Genomic DNA, 22,452 nt, shown 5'->3' with positions numbered 1-22,452 from the left:
AGGAGGTTTCAAGATTTGAAGGTGGCTGAAACTATTCTTAGAGGAAGCAAAGGAAGAGAAATGTAGGTTGTGTAAGTTATGTGTAGAAAGCACTGTTATTCAGAGTGTGTTCCATGCGCTGGGGCCTGTTACAGTCCAGTGTGTAGCAGTCACGGAAATGCAGAGTCTAGAAACTGCATGTATGTGCCCGTGCTGCACAAGCCTCACTAGTGACTTCTCTGTGCTTACCAAGCCAACATGCTACACGTGTCATGCACAGTAGAAGCACATGCTGGTCTACAGATTAGAAATGTTTAAAGCGTTCCCTTAGTCACAGGCCCTTAGAGAAGCAAAGGCATGTGGAACCACCTAATAAGAGTAGATGGTGAACAGAAGTGTCTTTGTTAAAGCACTGGACCCTATTTTTCAGGTGATAACACTGTGCACTGCACCCCGGGCTGGTCCCTAGCATACAGAACGTCCATCGTAAATGCACACTGACTCCCAGCGAGTTCATGGGGTTTTTTGTTTGTTTGTTTGTTTGAAAAGATTTATTTGAAATTCAGAGTTAGTAGAAGAGAGCGATCTTCCATATACTGGTTTACTCCTTAGATGGCCACAGCAACCAGCCCTGGGCAAGGCAGGAGTCAGGAGTTTCATCCAGGCCTTCCACGTGGACGGCAGAGACCCATCCTCTGCTGCTTAGCAGGAAGGTGGGTCAGAAGAGAAGCAGCCAGGACACAAACTAGTGCCCTTGTGGGATGCTGGCATAGCTGATCGTGGCTTAACACGACGTGCTGCAACGCTGGCCCTAAGTGAGTTGTTTCTTTTTTTTTAATAATTCATTTATATCAGTAAGATGCTAACATTAAAATAAAGTGTTCAAATTCTGAGTTCTTAGTCCTAGTGATTCTTGTATTTTTTAACCCAGGACTCAAGCCAGTTCCAGCACTGCAGACAAATGCTTAGCCAGCTGTGCCAAAGTGACAGCCCCACTCCTCCAATTTAATAATGAGTTTTTCCCATTATCTTTAAAAATCACACGAATTAACACAATGCTTTTGATAGATTTGCATTCACTAGCAGAATGACTTGAAATACTTGAGCCACAGCATCTTTAAAAAAAAAAAACTAAATAAAAAGGCATAACTAGCTGTGGAGGAGCAACAGATGCCCAAGAGCTTTTAAAGATGCGCTATCCTTGTCATTTAGGAATCGGTGATCTGGTTGATGTCTAGAACGGTTGTCCGGAGCCTGCAGAGCTGCGGTCTGTCTGCCACGGCTTGTAAAACTCGTTGTTTAGACGAGCATTGATTGATTCTGAGACTAAAAAGTAAACTGGAAGTATATTGTTGTGGAAAATGAAAAAGAGGAAAGAGAAAAGGAAAGTACTATATTCTTGGAATTAAATCTGAAATTTATTATAAGCTTTTAAAAACTTTGTTTTGTTTTGGTACTCTAGATAATCAGCTACAGCCGGTCAGAGAAACGTGATTTTGGCCTTCTTGAGTCTGGCTTGTTTCCCTAAATCCAAAGGTCTCCAGTTGCATTTTGTTGCAAAGCATAGGACTTCATTCTTTCTGTGGCTGGACACATATCTGCACACCACGTTTTCTGTATTGTTATCAGCCTGGACCTCTGAGCTGCTACACTGTTGTGAATTGAGGTGCTGTAAATGTGGTACAGATATTCCGTTCATGTGCCGACTTGATCTCCTTTGGATATGTTCCCAAGAGTAGAATGGCTTCATCTTATGGCTGGTCTATTTTCAGATTTCTGAGAAATCTCCAGATATTCCTCCACCATGATTGGACCTAGTTTTCAGTATATATTTTTTAAATGATGAAATGAAAGACTTTTTTCTATACATATGTGTGTGTTAATCAAATGAAGACCATCTGAGGGATACAATCTGCCTTCACAGACAATGCTATTTCTTTTTAACAGGAAAAAAATCTCATCTAACCATTTCCCCTTAGAAATTGATCTATAGTCATGTGATATTCTGTGGTGGTATTTATTATGTGAAAAAATAAGAATACAGACCAAACACATATTTTGCTAAAAAAATAATAAGGTACCCTTAGAGAAAAGCTTTAGGTGTAACCCGTCCTGACATTTTTCTCTCAGTTTCACGCAACGCTTGTGGATTTGGAATACTGTAGATAGGAGTTTCCTGTGTGAAGGATCTGTTACAAAACCGTAAGATGTGACACATGACCAGATCTTCTCTATATCTCCTTGTTAAGAATTATAAGATGCAGATATCAGTGCTGAGTAGCTTATTAGCATTTGTTCGTTTATGATGCATTACTTTTACATCTTTGCATAATTGAAATAGTGCCCTGCTGTAACTATGCTCTGTTTTTTCTTTACTGAAGTACAGCAGCGTCACAGTGAAGAATCTTTTGGCCAGTGGGTTTCTAGGCGTGTGTTGTCCCTGCTGAGTTTGTCTGTAGGTCCCTTGAGCTGTACTTGCTCATGTTCTGGCTCCCTGAAGCATTTCTTGGCTTATTGCTTGTCTCTAAGCTGTAAAGTTTTTCTCACGCTCATTAAATATCTGTGTTTGGGGTTGTGGGGACATCAACTTGATTTACTGTCCATTCTTTATCTTTTGGGTGTGGAGACACATAAACACTGGGAAGCAGATTTACAGCACAAGTAACTTAATCACGTCATTTGAAGTTAAATGTCACTTCTGACAAGACATTTGACAGTGAGCCAAATGACAGTGATATAGCACATAGGGTAGGGAGCAAAGGGGAACCTGCTGGAAAGCAGCTTGTGACAACAGTGGGATTAAATCTAAAAGAGATGTGGGGCTCAGCAAGACAGCTGCCCTATGGAAGGGATGGCTATGCAGGAGGAGGAGGCCTCTGTACAGGTTGGACTGAAGTGATGGCACTGGTGGGGTGTGCAGGGTTTCTGTGAAATGGGTAGCAGATTATGGGAGACCAGCTTTTCATGCTAGGAGAAGGGAGCTACAAAGGTAGAAAAGGAAGTGAGAATGAGCTGGTGGCACTGGATCAGGATTGGAAGCATCAGGATGCACTCCTGATGTTCCATAAGGATTTTTTAAATGCAGTATATTTGACTGTAGTTGTATTTCCATTTGCTGATACTCAGACGTCAGAGTGTGAGTGCACATGTACGCTCACAGGTATCTCCTGGGACTCTGACTACAGGAGAAGGCCGGGAACAGGGATGCCCTGTGCTAGCACGTCCAGCAGTCACAGTTTGGTGCCTGGAGTGGGCAGGTGCAAGATGAGCCTGTAATGGCTTTTGCCACAGACAGAGAACCAGCGGAATGATAGGGCCATGGAAAGAAGAGACTGGGAGTCCCAAATCTGAGGTGATTGGAACATCAGAATAAATAACAATTGTAACAGATGATTAGCCCATTGAATAAAAGGGAACTATGAGTCTTTGTTAATATAGACAGGTAGAGAAAATCCTCTCTGACAGTGTGTTAATATTAAATGTTGATGCAGGTGGTTTAAACTTATGACAGTTTAAATTAAGATGTTTTAACTTTATGATGAGGTCAAAGATGATACACATTCCGCAGGAAGTAAAAACTGCCTTTGGGGTTTTGAATTCTTACTCTTTTCCTGGGCAGCTTGTTCTCTTGCCCGATGTGCCTCTAACAAGCTCTGAAACTGGTCAAGGTGTGTGCATGTAATGTGCAGATCATCAGGATAACGCGGATTTGGGGGACTTAAGGAAGTAAACTGTACTGAATGATCTGACTTATGGAGTGCCCTCAAATAGCAGCGGTTACTTTTAGGATTCCTTTCAAAGTGCAGGCGGCAGGCTCAGAGATGCCGCACAAGGGCTGAGGGGATTTGGGCGTGATAAGCTGGGGGCTGCTGTGCAGAGGTTTGGGCGACCCAGGATGAGCTTAAGTTGCTTTAGCAGGGCTTTCAGTTGACAAGAAGCGTGTCAAGTGTTGTGTAATAGTGTCCTCCAGAGACGCTGGGGAAGAAGGCGCGCTGGCCTCTGAACCGGGCCGGTCAGTGTGGGCAGGAGAGCTACAGACAGACTGCTTCTGCCTGTGAACACGTGCGCCTTTCTTTATCTCAGAAGAGGGTCTTGTTGGATGCATAATTAAAGTGAATCAAGAAAATATGCCTCCTCCCAGTTGACGTGGGTCAGATTAATGGCATTCTGTTGTTGAGCTAGGACTTCTAGAATTCTGTCACCGAAAGTTTTCCTGGTGCTCATTCTGCTCTAATTCTCTGACTCAGTCTTACGACGTGTGTGCTCGGAGCTGGTACAGTCCCACCACCCTGCTTCATGGTGGTTACAAACCAGGGATGACTGTGTGTGCCCTAGGAATGGAGTCTGTAGCTGACTGCTCAAACTGCCATGGGGAGAGTTAGAGCGACTCTTTGCAAAGAAGCAGCTTTCAACCATTTTTAAAAATTGGATTGCTGGGGCTGCAGATGTGTTTGGTGCGTTAGGAAACAGGCTGCCTCCACCTTTCCCTGGAGTTACCAAGCCTGCAGGTTGAACAGCAGCGTGCAGCCTGAAGGAGAGGTGCCTATTGTTCAGGGCTCCTGTGAAATGAAACTTGGGCTGGTCTGCTTGTCCTGAAATAGAGGCTCTGCCTTTACTAAAAGGGCAGAGAATTTTGCCTTTTAAAAAATCATGATGAAGTTAACTGTCGGCCCACTAGTGGCAACAAAGGAAAACTGCTGTGGTCTGAATTGCTGGAGAGGGCTGCAGTTTCATAGTGTGTCTCCCTGTTGCAGAGCGCGTGGGCTGCACCCGGAGAGCCCCATGCAGGGAGAAGCACCCTGCATGGGAACACTGGAGGTGATGCCTGTGTCTTCTTCCAGATGTGCTGCAGGCATGTTTATTCAGCGCAGTGCTTCTGCTTGAGTCAGATGCCCTGGACAGCGTCTGTTTAGCTGGGGAACTTAATGAGGAATGGTGGTGCTTGGCTGACGGAAAGAAAGTATTTCCACAGCCTGGGGCTGTGTTTATAGAGCTCCCGAGAGGGACCACAGGCAGCAATTTGTCTCCTTAGGTATCAGCCGAGACTTCTCTTTTAACAACTAGAGGATTTATTTTTAACTGCTTGACTCAGTGCTTGTCAGATGATTCGGACCATCAAACTGCAGATGGAAGAACCCGCCGCTCGAGCGTGCGGGGGAAGCCACAGCAGCAAGGGGAAGAGGGGGCTGGCTGGGAAAAGGGGAGGGATTTGAGAATCGTGCCTCCGAGGCCCTGCCTCCCTGTGTGGGAAGAGTCCAGGGCTTCCAGCAGCAGGAGTGTGTCTGCAGGTCAAGCTGGGAGGAAGGGTGATGGCGGCCTCCAGCTGCTGGCAGAGGTGATTGCCAGGTGGCAGGGGTGCTGCGAGGAGCTGCCCAGGAGCCACAGAGCAGGCTGCCTTGAGCTCTGCCTGTGCTCGGCCAGCGCTTTTCCTGCTTGATGCCGCCTGTGTCCGGAAGTCTTTCACCATGATCGATAGCTCCAAGAAGCAGCAGCAGGGCTTCCCAGAGATCCTAACCGCTGGGGACTTCGAGCCATTAAAAGAAAAGGAATGCCTTGAGGGGAGCAACCAGAAAAGTCTCAAGGAAGGTCAGTGTGTCTGTGGACTAGAGGCCAACCGCCAACTTCCTTTGCCCGTCAGCCAGGCTGAGCGCTGTCTGTCGGCTTACCATTCTGTCTGCATTCCCCCGTCCACTCCTCAGCTGCCCCTTCTTTGCCTGAGTGCTTGTGTGGTTCTCTGTAGCTGTTACTAAAGATTCAGTACGTGACACAACTTGGGGGGGGGGGATGTTGCATAATGTACGGTAAAGGGACTTACGCCTTTCCACATTTTGGTAAAATCTATCTAAATTTATTTTATATGTTTTCTCAAACTTTTAAAATTTGCATCCCCCACGCCCTTTGGAGAGGCCATTTCCTTTTCAGTATTAGAACACTGTTTCTTTTGCATGTGCAAGCACATAGTTCCAGGAGAATTGATATTTTTTCAAATCATCCTGTTTAACCAGGAAGATAGCAAGCCCTTAACTGAAACCTAAAGTGATGGGCTAGTTGGTTAGAATCTGTATTGTATCTTTTTCCATTTTAAAATCACACTTTTTTTTGAGAAGTAAAGCATAAGGATACTATCAGTGCTGTTAGTGCCAGCGGCACAGGCACCTGGCTGACCTCCGCACAGTGCTGCCAGCGGCGTGGATGGCGCTGCCTCGTGCCCCGCACACTCACGCGTGGCGCTTGTCTTCCTGTAGTAGCTGCAGCTCACGGGCCGCGCTTTGAGATAGTCAGAGTCTACAGAGAACAAGGTTTTCCTAAATTTGAGTCGTGAGGGTCATCTCTTCCAAGGCCTGTTGAATGTGAAAAATGGTCTTCTAGATCTCTTTCAAAGGCAAAAAAAGCAAAAAGACGCAGTACCACGTTTTCCTTCCCCTGCTCTGAGCTCCTGCGTTGAGCCGCTCACTCCCCTGCACAGGTTCTTGATCATCCGGAAATCTGTGTAGAACTGATTCCCTAAGCAGCACCTTCGGCTTCTTCCAAGAGTGTTTTTTTTCTCTCAGATGTTTAGAATATGATAATGTGGTAATAGATTGTTACAAATTTAAAAGATTAGAAGAAACAATAGTGGGGTTTGCTGGAGTTGAGCTACTTTTGGGTATGAATAGAAAAAAAAACAAAACAAATGACACTCAGTGGGGTACTAGTAACTGTTGCTAGGAGCCGGACAATAGGATTGCCTCTGCCTGTACTCCGCCTGCCTTCCTGTGGGTTCCTCCGACCAGCTGGCCCCGCTGGTCTTAGAGCACCGTTCTGGAGACTCTAGTTGAAGGAAAAGTCTGACGTTTATCCATTTATCATATGTCGAATGCTCACTCCTGTTAATATCATACATTTAAAGCAGTTTTTGGTACTACTTGAAAACCCGATGAAGCAGAGGAAAATGGACCAAGAGAGATGAAAAGATCACACAGCATCAGAATAAGGAACGTGGAAAGCAAGGTTTGAATATATAAAGACAGGAATTAAGCATATGAACAGGGCCAGCAAAGCAAAAGTGAGAGCGTAGGACCTTTCACTGGGGAGTTGTGGCTGTGCTGTGGATGTGCGCGGGTGTCACAGGAGCAGAGGTGTGTGCGCTGTGACTGCAGCTGGGCGGGGCTCGGGCCAGGTGGGCCAGGCCCAGCACTCCCTCTGCTCCTCTGCACAATGGCAGGAAGCGGCACCTTTCCAGAGTGTCATTCCTTTGTTACCGTTTCCTTCTGTGTAGAACTCGAGATCCTGTGTTTATTTACAAAATAGAATAGTGACCTATGTGCTTTGTTGTGTAAATTCATAGTTTTAAAGGAGTCAGGGAGAGGATTTTCAGGTTTCAAGCACTCCCAACAGAAATGATGGAACAGTAAAATTCTCATCGTCTCAGTTGCCATGGACTTCATTTTGCTTTATATCTTACCATTACTTTTAAAGCAGCTTCATATGTAAATAGTAATGCCTAATATTTCTGCTTCATGTGTTAGGACAACTTACTAAAAATATTCTATTTTGGTTTTTACTCATTCTTGGCAAAGTTGAATCTGGTTTGAAAATGAAGCCTCTAGAGTTTTGTTTTGTAATGTCAAAATGCTGCATTTCTAGGTAGTGAAGGAAGGATGAACTCTGCTCGTCTGGTCCCAGTCAGTCACAGACACAGGTATGCTCTGCTCCTGACGGATGTCTGCTCTAAGGCATTGGGAATCTCCCTTGCTGACTTTCCTGTGTTGGGGATTTTAGAATTCCTGTGATGTTGGTGTGGACCATTGGCTGAAAACATTATGGAGAAAGAACAGACTTTGTAAGCAAGTAACTGTAGGGTTAAGGAATTTGTGTCATATAAAAGCAAAAAAAAAAAAAAAAATCAAGTAGTGCCTTCTAAAACTTGGAAAGTTCTAAATGCGGATCTCCTCTGAATAGCTGTTGTCACATTCCAGGGAACTGTCTGGGTCGTAAAGTAGATCACCTCCCGATTTTGTTAGTGTTTAGATAAACTTTTTGGTAAATGTCAACCAGTGTGCTGTGTGAGATAATTTAGTTATTTCTTGATCTCAGAATAGCAACTATATGATGGAATCCTCCTGAGAAACTCAAAACAGAATTCTCCTTCAAGTTAGTTTCTTTTATCAAAGCAACCATTGGGAAGCTCAACTTCTAACTTGTCTATGCAAAGCTCCATTTTCTCTTAGCTCAGCACACAGGAGATTTAATTTAATATTTGCAAGTATAGCTAAAAAGGATATTATAGACCACTCTGACTTGGCAGCTGAAGAATTGGTAATTGCAAATTTTCAGGAAAAAGTCAAATGAATTAGGATATTTAATTCAGGTAAATGTTTAATAGGAGTCATTATAGAGATGAATGAATCATAAAACCAGTGCTACTAGCTGACTGCATCTCATATTTATCAAGGGCAAAATGGCAAGCAGATGGAGTTAGAGGATTAAATGATGTTCACTGTTATTTATTTAAAGATTTATTTATTTATCTGAAACACAGAATTATATATAGAGAGAAGCAGATCTTCTGTGCAGTGGTTTATTACCCAGATGGCCACTACGGCTGGGGCTGGGTCAGACTGAGGCCAGAAGCTTCTTCCTGGTCTCCGTCGTGGGTGCAAGGGTCCGAGTGCTTGGGCCATCTTCCACTGCTTTCCCAGGCCATTACCAGAGCACTGAATTAGAGGAGCAACTGGGACACAAATGGGCGCACCGTGTGGGATGCCAGCATTGCAGCTGGCAGCTTTTACCCATATGCCAAAGCACTGTTCCCAGTGTTCTTTTTAAAAATCTCTAATACTGAAAATCAAATACCACAGAAAGAAAAATAAATTTGTGTTAGTTATTTTCAATAAAATTGCTGTTACTGAATCCCCAACACATAATGTTTAAAGCATGCAAAGGGAATGTCTTTTTAAAAACACCCCACCCCAGTGTGAGCTGCAAAGTGTCTCAGGAAGTGACCCAGGGGCCTGGCGTCCTAGTGCTGTGTGCGGCAGTCGTGGAGATGTGGTAGGACCACACTCCCAGTTCAGCCAGCGCAGAGTAATAACAGCTAACATGAAGTATGTGAGAGTTAAGGTAGGTTGCCAGGGAAACAGTGTGTTAGAACCTATCTGTAGTAGATTTGCTTAGAAAGAAAACATTTGAGATATCCTGAATAATCTAAGAAACTAAATAAAATCCCTGTGCCACAGTGCCAACACATATTTAAATGATGGGAGTTATCTCACGCCTGCACTGTCCATCAGCCGCATAAGGCTATTTATGCTTAAAGTCATTCACATCAAATAAAATTCCTAAAAGATTTGCAACCTGGTCACATTAATCCCATTTCAGCTCTCTGGTCACCACATAGGCCTGGCAACCCTGCACTGTCACCCTGTGACGCTGCTCCGCGCGCTCCTCCCTTCACCCCAGCTGAGGCCTGGAGCCTCAGCAAACGTCTCAGTGCCGTTTCTGAAGGAACCACTCACATCTGTCAGCTGAGAGGAGTGCTCTCCCACCTGACAGCCCGGGGACATCATCCATGCGTTTTCATTGCTTCCCCTTAGGTATTGCCATCTGTACACCTGTTCTTCACTCCTGGGCTTGTCTGTCCTCACTGTGGGAGCACGGTTGTTCTTGAAGATACAATTGTCGCTTATCTTTTTCTGTCCCTCACTGCCAGTGTCCTGTGTCCACTAGGCACGTTAGCATGCAGTAAGTACTCAAGAGTGCTCCTCCTGCATTTTCCTAAAAGCTGTGGTCATTTGAAAAAGTTAGTGAGCAAGGGAGAGGCAGAGATTATCTGTCCGTTGATTCAATCCCCAGATGGCCGCAACAGCCAGCACTGGGCCAGGCACTTTGTCTCCCCCATAGGTACAGAAACCCAAGTACTTGGACCGTTTTCCACTGCTTTCCCAGGCGCATGAAAGGGGAGCTGGATGGGAAGTGGAGCAGTCAGACTGGTGTCACAGGTAGTTGCTTCAAATGTCATACAGCCAACCCTACCCCTCCTGCCTTCCTGAAGGCACTATTCAGATGTAATTTATAATTCAGCGATAAGTTAGCAGCTCAGCTGTACCCTAATGCTGGGGGTGCTATGGAGCTGCTGAATGTAGCACGCCGGCCTGATGTGCAGAATCACCTGGCTCCTGTGCGACAGCCACCCTTGTGATGCAGTGTCTGCTTCCTCTCAGCGGCTACCCCAGCGGCCCTTCCTTCTCTGGTTTGCAAGTGGTCTTTGTGTAGGTGGTGGAGTGCACTGATGGAGCTCCCGTTCTCCCGGTGATGCAAGCCGAAATCTGCTGAGCCGTGGTGAGGGAAACCATACCAAGCAGGCAGTTCAAATAGGGTTGCAAAGTGCGTGGATTTCACAATGTCTGGTTTTATATTTTTGAGGAATTTTCTTTCTTTCCTGACAACCTTCTCCTAATTGAAAATGTTGTGTAAATGAATTACCACAAAATTTGTGTTTTTAAAATGTTAATTTGAAAAGATACAGCCCTTAGAATAAATTCAAGTAGAGTATAGATGAAAAAGATAAGATTCCTCTTCCCAGAGAGAATATATGTTTAAATGGATGCCTGCTACTTTGGAAATGAAATTATGTAATTAAATGTTTAGTGGAAGGAATTTAATTCAGCAGAAATGTGAGTGCTTCCACACAGCAGCATACTGCATTCTGTAACCACTGTAGTCTCACACAGCCTAAACACACATGCGCGCGCGTGCCACTAGCGGAACTGCGCATGCTTTGATCGAAGTGAGCGAGCGTAGCCGACCCAGGACCCCTGCTCCACCTCCTTGCCACCTGGACTGTCTTCTGGGGTCTCCCATCTCCCATCTTAGTAAAGGACACCTCCATCTTGCCCACGCCCGCACCCAGCACCTCAGCCAGATCAGTCCCTGCTAGCCTTCTTGACCTCTTCCCTGTCACCACAGTGTCAGTGTGTCTCAGAAATACTCCATCCATCTGCAGCTCCATGCCGGCCCAGCCAGCACCCTGGGGCAGGCCCCTGCAGTGCCCACGGGAATCTGCACCTGCGGAGACTATGCCACCAGTCCCTGGTCCCCTCCTCGCTCCCGCTGAGCTCAAGGAGTCCTGCAGTCTTCCTCAGCCGGGCCACCACTCCCACCTTCAGGTTTCCAGTGTGCCTGGTATCAGATCCAGATGCGCATGCTAGAAGCTCTGTCTGTGTCTCCACGGCATGTCCACACTCACCTTCACCTCACAGTTTTCTCCATCACCACACCTCTCCTGCCACCTTGCCTGTCCACCTGAGCCCCTTGCCACAGAGCCCGACAGGCCATGACAGGCCATGGACAGAGTGATCCATGCATGCCTTCCAGTGGTTTTTCCCTTCCCCTGTGGAGAGGTTGTCTCGTGCCCAGCCAGCAGCCCAGGGCTTGCACTGCTGAGAGCTTATTCAGGGTGTTGTGCCTGGGCTGCCACGGTTGGCTGAGCATTGCCTGAAGGAAGAATGGTAGGGTCCATCAGAACCACCATGCAAAGCACAGGTGCAGGACTGCAGTGGGAACTGCCTGCCACTTCCCAGAGCAGTTTGAGCCTTTCATCCCTGATGGTCAGCAAATGCAGTTCTCATCCAGAGAGTTACTGGAGCTGTCGGCTCTGGCGTGCTGGAGTCACCCCGTATTTTGGGTATTGAATTCAAAGGGTAGAGCCACCTTAGAGTCTAAACACTGCACATTTAGAAAACACAGCATTGTCCTACGACTTGATGCTCTGTGCGGCAGGATAGATACTTAGGGCTGACTGGTACCGTGCTGACTGCGCCGCCATGCACAGTTGCTGTGATACTAATTGTGACAGTTCTGTGTTACCTGTATCAGTAGACAAGTTGCACAAAAGGTGTGTGTACAAGTGTATGTACAAATATGTGTGCCCCATTTCTGAGCCCATAAAATGGGTAGGTAGAAAATGTAAGTTATTAAGCCTGGATCAAGTGACCCAGGAGAGCATGTGCTTACTATTGTGGGGAAAAAATGGAGGTAAACAATAACCTCCTGTTACTTCTAACTGTATTTAGAGAACCCACCGCAGGAATTTGTATTACGTGTCGGAATCTTACATGCAATATATGTTTTCCCATTACGGAGGGATTGGAAAACAGAATTTTCCCATAGAGGAACATTCTGTCGTGGTGGGCTATAAAACGTTTCCCCCAAAAGTGAAAAATAAATAATAACTTCTTTTGGAATCACATAGGTAAGAAAAAAACATGTGGAAGTTCTGGGGAGCCCCAGCATGTCCTGCAGGTCAGAGTGGTTGGAAGGAGAATGGGACATTGTTGTGACCTCTGCATTGCAGCTCCCAGGCAGCATGGAGCTCTCGGCCTCTGGAGGCCCTTACTTTTGTTGTACTTTGACTTGGCCCATTGTGTACTTTGTTGCCACTGCTGATTATCCGCAGGAGACTTTGTTAAATGTGTGTGTGCTCATATGTTTGTCCACCACAGACCAGCTTGTCTCTGCCACTCTGTCCAAGCCTCTGATTTGGCTTCCTGTTGTTGTAGTATGAGAGATGCACTTTAAATTCATTCCAACTTTTGACAGAGAAGGGAATTTTTGTGAAGGTATGATCAGTTTAAAGCAACATGCTCTGTTTTTAGCAGTCTGTTTCCATAGCAACAGAAGCCACAGCCAAGTACAGAGTTCTCAGAGCTCCTGTAATATTCCAAGGCTGAGTGTCGAAAGCATTGTCTTCCTGGCCCCACGTTGCATATTAGTGCAGGAAGTCCGGAGTGCTTGCCTGGTGTACTGACAGTCCCCTTGGAGATTTGGTTTTACTGATTTTTTCCCCTCAGTTTCTAGTAGTGGGCGGGGGGGGGGTGGGGGCATGCTGACATCTAGATTGTGGACCCTCCTCATGACCAAAGGTCAGGGGTTTAAAATTGTGTGCCCTGATGTGCTTAGGACACATTGGGCATTCTTACACTGCCATGAGAGACGGTGTTTCCAGCTTAGCCTACAGCCTAACTTTTCTAGCACTAATTTTGCACAGTTTTTTTTTTTTAATTTGTTGTTGCTCCTTTTTTAGCCATGAAGTAGTCAGATGTAGGAGTTCCTGATGAAGGTGCTGCTTGGTGTCTGCTGCATGTGAGGCCGGGTGATGGGGAGTGCACAGGCTGCAGTCGCTTGGCTTTGCTTCAGACAGGAACTCAGGCAGGTAGCGCTGCTCGCCCAAGGCCTCTCTGCCTTCTGTGTTATTTTTTTATTATTTATTTTTTTAATTGTTTGCAGTCACCTTATTTTGAAAACATAACTAAAGTTCTGTGGTCTTTGATTGCTACATTTTCTCATATGTAAGATATTTAAGTGATTTTTGTCACAGCTTGCCTTCAGTTCCTAATCCTAATATCAGTTCAGAACACCAAATTCCAAATTCATACCATGAGGTCAAATGGTATTGATTTTGTGCTATGATAATTACTTGTTTGTAATTTATTTTGTTTTTAAGGAGGAAATCTGTTCTTCTTCTTTGGTTGGTTGGTTTCACTCTCCAAATGGCTGGAAGGCCAGGCCAAAGCCAGGAGCCTAGAACTCAGTCTGGGTCTCCCAGACGGCTGTGCTGACCCAGGCAGCCCAAGTACCTGGCACATGAGCAGGGAGTGGAGCAACTGGGACTTAAACTGGGGCCACATCCCTGGCTCACCCTCCTGTGCCACATTGCTGGCCACAGCTGTTTAATTGTAGATGTAGTATTCTCTTTTAGAAAATAATAATTTGGTTTTAACTCTATACCATGTAAAATTAACTGAGGAGTGTTTATTGAACTTCTGTATTTGCTAAGCATTATGGAAGATGCTAAAAAAAATATAAGAATGGAATATACTGGAGGAAAAGGAAGCCAGAAAACACCTAGAATTCAGTGTGATGTAGCTGTTAACTACTTGCCTGACAATTAAAAGATCGAGTCACTATTAACTGTTGGTGGGATTTGATGATGAAACCAGCTGGTGGGGGGGGGGTGAAAAAAAAGCTGAAATTTGATTGTAAAGAAATTAATTTATGAAAATTCTGCTGTGTTGTCTTTTTTTTTAAGATTTATTTTTATTATTTTTTCATTGGAAAGGCGGATATACAGAGAGGAGAGACAGAGAGGAAGATCTTCCGTCCGATGATTCACTCCCCAAGTGAGCGCAACGGGCCAATACTATGCCGATCCGAAGCCAGGAGCCTCTTCCGGGTCTCCCACGCGGGTGCAGGGTCCCAAAGCCTTGGGCCGTCCTCGACTGCTTTCCCAGGCCACAGGCAGGGAGCTGGAAGGGAAGCGGGGCTGCCGGGATTAGAACCGGCACCCATATGGGATCCCGGGCGTGCAAGGCGAGGACCTTTAACCACTTGCGCCACCGCGCCGGGCCCATGCTGTGTTGTCTTTTTGATTATTGAAGTAAAATTCGTACAGCATAAGATGAACCATTTAAAGCGCTAAATTCTGTGGTGCTTTGTATATTCATGGTGTTGTACAGCCACTGCCTTTTTCTAGTTCCAGAGCGTTTTCGTCACCCCAAAAGGTGATGTAGCAGGTCATCAGTGACCCCTTGTCCTTCCTGCTCAGGCCTTTGGGGTCTGGCCTGTTTCACATAGCATGATGTTTTTCTGGGTCCTCCATGTTGTAAGTGGAGGTCAACAAGTAATGCCTTTTTGTGACTTAATAATATTCCCTTGTGTTACTGCACTGCACTGATCTGATAGCTGAGCAGCTTCTGTCTTCTGGCTGTGTGAATACTGTTGCCAGGGACAAGTGTGTGCCTGTTTTCAGTCCTTCTCTTGTCATCTAGGAATGGGTTGAGGCTGCAGTTCCTGGTGACTGAAATTTTGAGGAGGAGCTTTGGAAAGAACGACCAAATGCTCTGATTTTGTATCTTAGTATTTTTCCCTAATAAAACTAATGTCATGTAGAGCCAGTGAATGATTGGCCCAGCAGTTTCTTGACTGACTTCTTTGGCCCCAAGGCTGTAGCCTTTGTGGCGTGGAACCCTTCAGAAGTTTCAGTAATTGCCACATTTCTCTTTCCCTGCCCCGTGCTCTGCTCTCTCGTCAGTCTGCAATGATGTTTCCAGTTTCTTTGGCCTCAACACCGACTTTCCCTTCATCCCCCTTTAAACAGATGACCTTTCCTTTTGTTCTCTGAGGAAACTCAAACCATCATCTCGGCACAGCTGGGACCTCCCAGACCAACGCTGTGGAACTCCCTGCAGCGGGATCTGCTCCTCCCTGCCCGAGTGCTGTGCTGGAGGAAGGACAGAATCTGCTTTAAACGGCCTGAGAAGCTGCTGCCTCTGCTCTCTTGTCCATTCGCTCCCTCTCCTTCCTTCCTTCTCTCCCTCTCTTCACCTTCTCTGCCTCTTGGTCTGTTATAAATATGCCTAAGTGTTGGCCCTGCTGAGCACTGCCTGGAAAGCATGTTGCCACTGTCTGCCTTCCCCCTCCTTTACTCCTTAACCTCCAGTCTTCAACCTGCCCAAGCGGCTCTTCTGTGTGCTGAGACAGCACTTGTCCAGTGGCTCACATGCCTCCGTCAGAAGCACCTCTGCACACGGCTTCCTTTGCATTGCTCCCTTCTTTGCTGTGACTTGACATGACCTTTTAATTGTTGGCTTTGAGAGGTCTGGCCTCTTAGTGCTGGCTTCTTTTGCCCTCTATGTGTTCTCTGCCTCAGAACACTTCTAAATCCCAATTTCCTGCCAAGACGTACCTGCTGGCAGTCTGGGCTCATAGAGCAAGTGGTTGTTGCACCATCTCCACTTCAAATTCAATCATCAGTCATCCAGCCAGGTGCCTAAGCTTGAAACCCAGAAAGCCAACTCTTTCTCCTTCAAGCTCAAGGTCCAATCTGTAAACACACAGGATTGAGTTGGGGTTGAGGAAAATATTAAGCCTTATGCCCCAGGTTTCTATCCTGGAACACCAGATCTATAAATAAATGTGTGAATTAGAGGACAAAACTGACCTGAGTTTCTGACCACTGTCCCTTTCAAAAGTGCTACTCGATCCCTCTTGCTAACGCTTTGGGTGGCGTACATTCCCTTGATGCTCACTGATTTTATATTTCAGCATTTCGTGCCCATAGATAAAAGGAGGTAATCAGTGTTTCTGCAAGCATGATGCTGTGTGTCCTAGAGAAACACAAAACAATAGGAAAGTCACCTTGTAACTATGGTTGCTGCAACCATTGGGATAGCAAAATGACCCCGTCAAAGTTTTAAATTAAATCATTAGAAAAGTAACCTACAAATATATAATCAAAGTACACCTTGTGCTTGTACATTTCACTTTAAAGACAGAAGATTGTGAAACATGCTTTCCTAAGTCATTGCATTAGGGTAGGCAGTGGTCTCTTTCTGAGTTCCAGGATCAGAAGGAAACCCCAGGGTAGAACCTGTTCCCCTTTGCCTGCAAAATAAGCAGTTCACAGAGGTCAATCTGTGAGTCTCTGTCCTTATGGTCCTATATTTAGGGAAAGGAAAGTGGCTGTCTTTACTGAGTGTGTGCAGTAAGGGTAGTCATGACAGTAACAGTGCCCACCACCACTGATTTTTAAGGAGGAGTAACGGTTCACCAGTCTTTTGCCCTTTCAATGTAATTTTTTTTTAATGTGGTTTGTCCTCCCTGCTTCAACAAATACAGTTCTAACTCTAAACTGCCACTGAGTAGAACAAGGATTGAATAGAAGCTAATTAATCCATCCTGTATCCAAACACAAAAGATACAAGAGGATGCTGGCTTTCTGTTGCCCTGTTGCCCCCTGATTTAGTGCTAGCTAAGCAGTAATACACAGCAAGTGTTTGCCAAAGTCCAGCCGTTTCATTCTAATACTTGCAGGTATGTTTGACAAATAATTGAAGCCAGGCTCTGCCCTTTGGTCTGGCCAACACACTAAGTTGTAGAGTATTCTGCGACCTCCATCTTTGTTTTCTCCTTAGATTCACCTGGCCGCATGACTGCTCAAGTTTTGCATTTCTGTTATCTTTTTTCTTATCCCTCATGGTTGTGCAGTTTATTCTGTCCATCCTGTAATGAAGGAATACACAAAGTCCTCTCTCCTCAGTCTGCTCGCCTTGGCTCCTCATAACTGAAATCTGGCTATTTATAAAGAACGTCCAAGACCACGGCTGCTTGCCATTCTGTTTCCCAGAAACGATCGCTTCTGCCCAGTCTGCGTAGCATACGGCCCCCAGGTGTCCCCTTGCTGACTTCCTGAGCCAAAGCTGTGCTTTGTTTTAGCTTCTTCCCCTCATGTGAAACTGCTGTCTTTTATTAAAAACTGCACAATTGTGGGTGTGTTTTATTTCTTTCGGTAGAGTCAATAGCGCTTTAATTATATCATTAAAGAAACATTTCAAATTTTGTTACATAGAAGAGAATAGATACACTATCTTTGAAAAGTAGCTGACAATTTTGGATTGGAGTGTTTGGAATATAAGTATTATGTAGAAGTTATTGTATTTTAAGGTTTTTACACTGGAAACTGATTATAAAATTTTTATCTGGAAGCATGTTTGGCCATTTTAGAAGCCAAGGAAAGAAACTAAAAGAAGATACTTTCTTGGCACATAAACTATTTGTGGTGCAAAGAATATAATTTTTTTAAGATTCATTTATTTTTATTGGAAAGGCAAATATACAAAGAGGAGGAGTGACAGAGAGGAAGATCTTCCATCTGATGATTCACTCCCCAAGCAGCTGCAACGGCTGGTGCTGCACCCATCCCAAGCCAGGAGCCAGAAACTAACTCCAGGTCTCCCACGCGGGTGCAGGGTCCCAAGGCTTTGGGCCACCCTCGACTGCTTTCCCAGACCACAAGCAGGGAGCTGGATGGGAAGTGAAGCTGCTGGGATTAGAACCAGTGCCCATATGGGATCCCAGCGCATTCAAGGCGAGGACTTTAGCTGATAGGCTACCACACCAGGCCCAAGAATACAATTTCTTTTTTAAAAAATGTTTTTTATTGAAAGGCAGAGTTACACAGAGAGGGAGAGACGGCTCTTGCTTCTACTGGTTCACTCCCCCAATGGCAACAGGGTGGAGCTGGCCCTGTCTGAAGTTAGGCCCCAGGAGCCCTGGAAAGTTCTCCTTTGTGAGTGCAGGAGCCCAGGCACATGAGCCGTCCTCTGCTGCTTTCCAGAGCACATTAGTAGGGAGCTAAATCAGAAGTGGAGTGGTCAGGACTCAAACCAGCAACCATATGGGGTGCCTGCACTGCAGGAGGCAACTTTCCTTGCTACACTACAGCACCAGCTTATCATTGGATCTATTTTTAAACTTGTAGAATTCTGGTTAAAATCAAATATTTACTTGCATAAAAATAAAACCCACAACATTTCCATTGATATAACATTTTTATCTCTTGTGATAAGGAATCAGCATTAAGTAAAATTTTCAAAATTATATGCATTTTTGTTTGTTGAAATGGAATAGGGAACTATGATTATAGTTTCATTGGATAACAAGAAATCATCGTGGAAGAATTTGATAGTTTTTTTTTTCTAAATGAATTGGATGTAAAACCATATTTACTCATGTTCTAAGATATCCATTATTTCAAAAGATGGCTGTTACAAGGGAAAAATGGCCTTTTTGCTTTTTTGTCCATGTCTAATCTAAATCCCTTAGGGATATTCTTCTTTCCAGGAATTTAGATTCTGTTACATATGAAAATTTCATCACAGCAGTATTATGTTTGCAAACATCCAAAACAGGCTAAGTGGTAAATAAATTTTGCAAAATACTCATAAAAATAATAAAAATGCTTCATATGTACAGTATGATTATAGTGTGTAGAGGCAGAAAATGGAGAGTTATACCTAGACAAAAACAGAAGAGATTAATGTAGTAACATATCATCTAGGTGCAAATGTGAGTAATTATAACATGAATTCCGTTTCACTGCTACTACTTATGTCTGAAAGGGTACAGATACTCAGTCCCTGTGCTTCCCACCTGAGGACTCAGTGGCTTTCCCTGTGCTCTGTGCGGTTGTTTGCAGGATCCTGGGTGTTAGCCAACTTGCTGATGGAAATGGAGACTGTTGCACTAGCCCAATAACAATCCATCTACTCAGCCGAGCATCAGGAGGATGATTTGGGGGGTTAGTGTTCAGACATGAGGCTGTTGCCAGGAAGGCTGGATTTGTAGGCAGCTGTGCCACCAGACCAGGAGGGCCAGACTGGGCTTCTCTGGTGTGCAGCTGCAGAATGAAATCTGGTCAGCTTGGTTATCTACTGGTTTGGGCATACAGAAGAGTAGATGAAAAACACAAGTGAAAACACAGCCACTCACAGTTAGTGTCTATGATTATTGTTTGTCAGAACCATGTATTGTGCCTTTGTTCCTTGCACAGCATTCAGAAAGTATTTACACTTCCCCAAGCAGCTGAGTGACAAGAGCATGTTCTGTTATTTCTTCTTAGTCTTTAGTTCCTGATGCAAGAGTTTCTTTCTAAATGCTTGGAATTTCCAGGAATTTAGCAGTGCTTTTTATCTGCTCATGAGATGAGTGGAAGCTGGAAGTCGATCACCCAGCAGACCAAGGCCTGGTCAGAAGGAGGGTGACTGCTGTAAGGGGCATGGATGCTCCACAACTTGCCCGCTGTACCTCTTCCATTTGGCTATTTCTCAATCGTGTCCTTTATAATAAAGCAGCAATAGTAAGTAAAGTGCTTTCCTGAGTCCTGTGAAGCCATGGTAGTGAATTTGTGAACCTGAGGAGGACTTTATGGGGATCTGCCAGCTTACTAGCGTGGGCAGCCCATATTGGTAACTGGCATCTGACTGGTGGCCTGTATTGGTGACTGGTGTGTTGCAGCCTTTCACCTGTGGGAGTGGAGGCTCACTCCAGGTACACAGTGTCCAGGTAGAATTCACTTGTTTAACCTCGAGTTGGTTTAAGAGGAGTGGAAAATCGCAGTGGACTAGAAACAGATCAGAGTGACATTCTGTTCCTTCATTGTAGCAGGTGACTTTGCAAATTGGCATGAAAGTGTGATTTCTGGTCATAGGGATTCGTCTGCTGAACTGGGGGAAAGGCCTGAGAAGACCAACATGCAATCAGGAGATGTTTGCAAGCGCAGTGAGCTGCTGTCATTAGTGTGTGCTTTGCAAATCAGGTTGTTGCAAACACATATCTCATTCAAAGGTGTCATTCAACCTCAAAATGTGTTTGGTGCATATGTCTCACAAGTATGTGTGGTACTGCTTTTGATTTGATTTGGTTTATTTTAAACATAAAGCCAAGATTGTTTATATTTCCATTACCTTTTCTTTTACTCCCTTTTTTCGGATCCCTTGAAGAAAACTAGCAGCCGCAGAACATCGTGTTCCAGGAGTGTCACGCTTCGAGCAGGACAGTTTCTGCTCTCAGTGTTCCTTTTCCTGGCATTCTGCCACTTGAGCATGACCATTGTAAATGTAGGCGGGCATTACCTTCAGCATTCCCGGAGAGTGCTAGTGTGTGCAAGCATGCAGGTGCTGTTGGGTCCACAGCTCCTAGCTTATTTTGTTCCCTGTGAAGACCAATGAGAACCTGCTGTCCTCAGTCACCCAAAAGTCACAGGGAAGAGAGCGTTGTGTTAGATAATGCAGAGGATCTCAGAGCATCCTCATGTCAGAAAAGCCCACGTTTTTCACTGTATTCAATTGTCATGGGGTTTTTTGTAACAGGACCATTATGTCATTTGCTTTGGTTCTATACAGATCATCAGTGAAGCTTTGTGATCCTGTGAGCCCCCCCCCCCAAACAAAAACCTGAAGCCATTGTTTTGATAGCCTGTAAGCAATAACATTCATGTCTGCCGAAGACAACACATGAGTTTAAAAACCATCTTGTGACTTAGACCTGTGTGTGTAACACTGTGCCCTGGTTGTGGTTACCATGGCCCATGTCAGACACGAGGCATGGCAGCGCTGCAGGTTCTGCTCCTCATCCTCAGAGGGGAACAACTGCCTCTTGTTCCCGCACTAAGAAACATGAGAGGTCATCTTTGTTTTTAAGCTATTTGTGAGCCTTGACCTTATTCACTTGAACCTTAGTTTCCATCTGTACTTTGAAACAAAAACCAAAGTAGAAACAAAGTTAAAAATAAGGCAAGCCAAGAAAAGGATTTTTCAGATTCACTCTGTATGTTCCTCCCTTTTGAACCTCCCTTTTGAAATCGGCTCATTTTCCAGATGCAGGCATATGCTTGTAAATGCTACGAAATAAATCAGCTTGAGAAATCTAGGGGAAAAAAATAATTTGGTTAAATTTGGCAAACTAGATGTCCACATTCTGTGACATATGTTTTTTTGCCATCTAATAATTTACAGTGCTTATTAAGGTGGTTGTGGATCTGTGGCTTTCTTGGAACTTGTAGGATGAGATTAGCTTCAATAATTGCACAGAGGTTTATTGAATTTCAGATTCTGTGAATGTATTTAAGAAATGCCTAGCCTTCGCCATCAAATTGAGGTTTAATCTGAATAATCTTTAGGATTCACCAAACAGGCAGGATTAAGAGATTGTGTTCTTCTCACAAGTCGGTACCCTTGCTCTGTTCTGAAACAGAAGTTTACTGAAGCTTCATTTTATTCCTTCTGGGATCACGAAAGTTGGTCCCCTAGTTGCCACTAAACTCCAGCGTGCTTCTTTCTGTTGACAGTGCTCCAGCTAAGGCTGCAGCAGAGGAGGACAAGAGAGCAGCTCGTGGACCAGGGCATCATGCCACGTGAGTGTGCTGGGGCGGGCGTGGCCAAGGATCTGTACCCCACAGTGCTGTCAACTGTGTCCTCTTACTGACCTGGAGTTTACTCCTCCTAGTGAGTTCAGTAAGAACCAGGCATTGGTTTGGTCAGCCTAAGCAGAGAATTTAGAACGCATGTTAAAAACCAGATGTGGATTTAAAAATAGACTTAAATTTTTATATTATACAAAGAATATTCATAAAGCATTGTAATGAGGCTAGCATCTGTTCTTCAAAATCTAGCATGTGTTTTAGTTTACAAATAATTGAATTATTACACAATTAGTGAATCTGACATTCACTTGTAAAAGTAGCAGGTGAAAAGTCAAAACTTTAATCTTATTTAATTCAAGTTTTTTGCTGTACTCTGATCTGTATGAGTTTGTATCAGGTATTTACAGGACTGATAAATACTTTATCTGTAATTAACAAAATTTTTCTGGCCCTAGTACAGGTATTTCCTAAATATACACAGAATATTCAAGGGACATTGTTTTCAGACGACTAATCTTAGAATATTTGTCCAGATTATCTTCTTGAGTGCACTGATCACTAACTTTGGTTTTGTATTTTAGAATGGAAGTATGATTATTTTATTTAAGCCATTGGGATTATTTGGATGTTGTCCAAAAATTAATTTTTCTAAGATGTAATATATCAGACTTAATGACAGTAGGAAGAAATTATAGGATGAATTTGTACCTTCCAGTCTTCAGAAAATAATCATT

General features: G+C 44.5%; 1 protein-coding gene across 2 annotated transcripts in view; it reads left to right on the top strand.

The window, feature by feature from the left end:
- Positions 1 to 22,452, top strand: part of MRTFB (myocardin related transcription factor B) — a 208,470-nt gene that overhangs the window by 146,403 nt on the left and 39,615 nt on the right. The window contains exons 1-2 of one of the 2 annotated variants that reach the window (XM_040973303.1): positions 5,266 to 5,565; positions 21,644 to 21,709. In XM_040973303.1, the coding sequence (XP_040829237.1) occupies positions 5,445 to 5,565; positions 21,644 to 21,709 (187 nt within the window). In that variant the 5' untranslated portion in view covers positions 5,266 to 5,444. Of the gene's footprint in view, positions 1 to 5,265; positions 5,566 to 21,643; positions 21,710 to 22,452 lie in introns of those variants that run through there. The other variant, XM_040973302.1, reaches the window with a different exon arrangement.

The sequence above is a fragment of the Ochotona curzoniae genome, unplaced genomic scaffold (genome assembly GCF_017591425.1).
Source record: "Ochotona curzoniae isolate NIBS_2020 unplaced genomic scaffold, NIBS_Ocur_1.0 contig_2321, whole genome shotgun sequence".
NCBI lineage: Eukaryota > Metazoa > Chordata > Mammalia > Lagomorpha > Ochotonidae > Ochotona > Ochotona curzoniae.
Note: the sequence above shows the minus strand (reverse complement) of the source record. Positions and strands in the feature narration are given on the sequence as shown.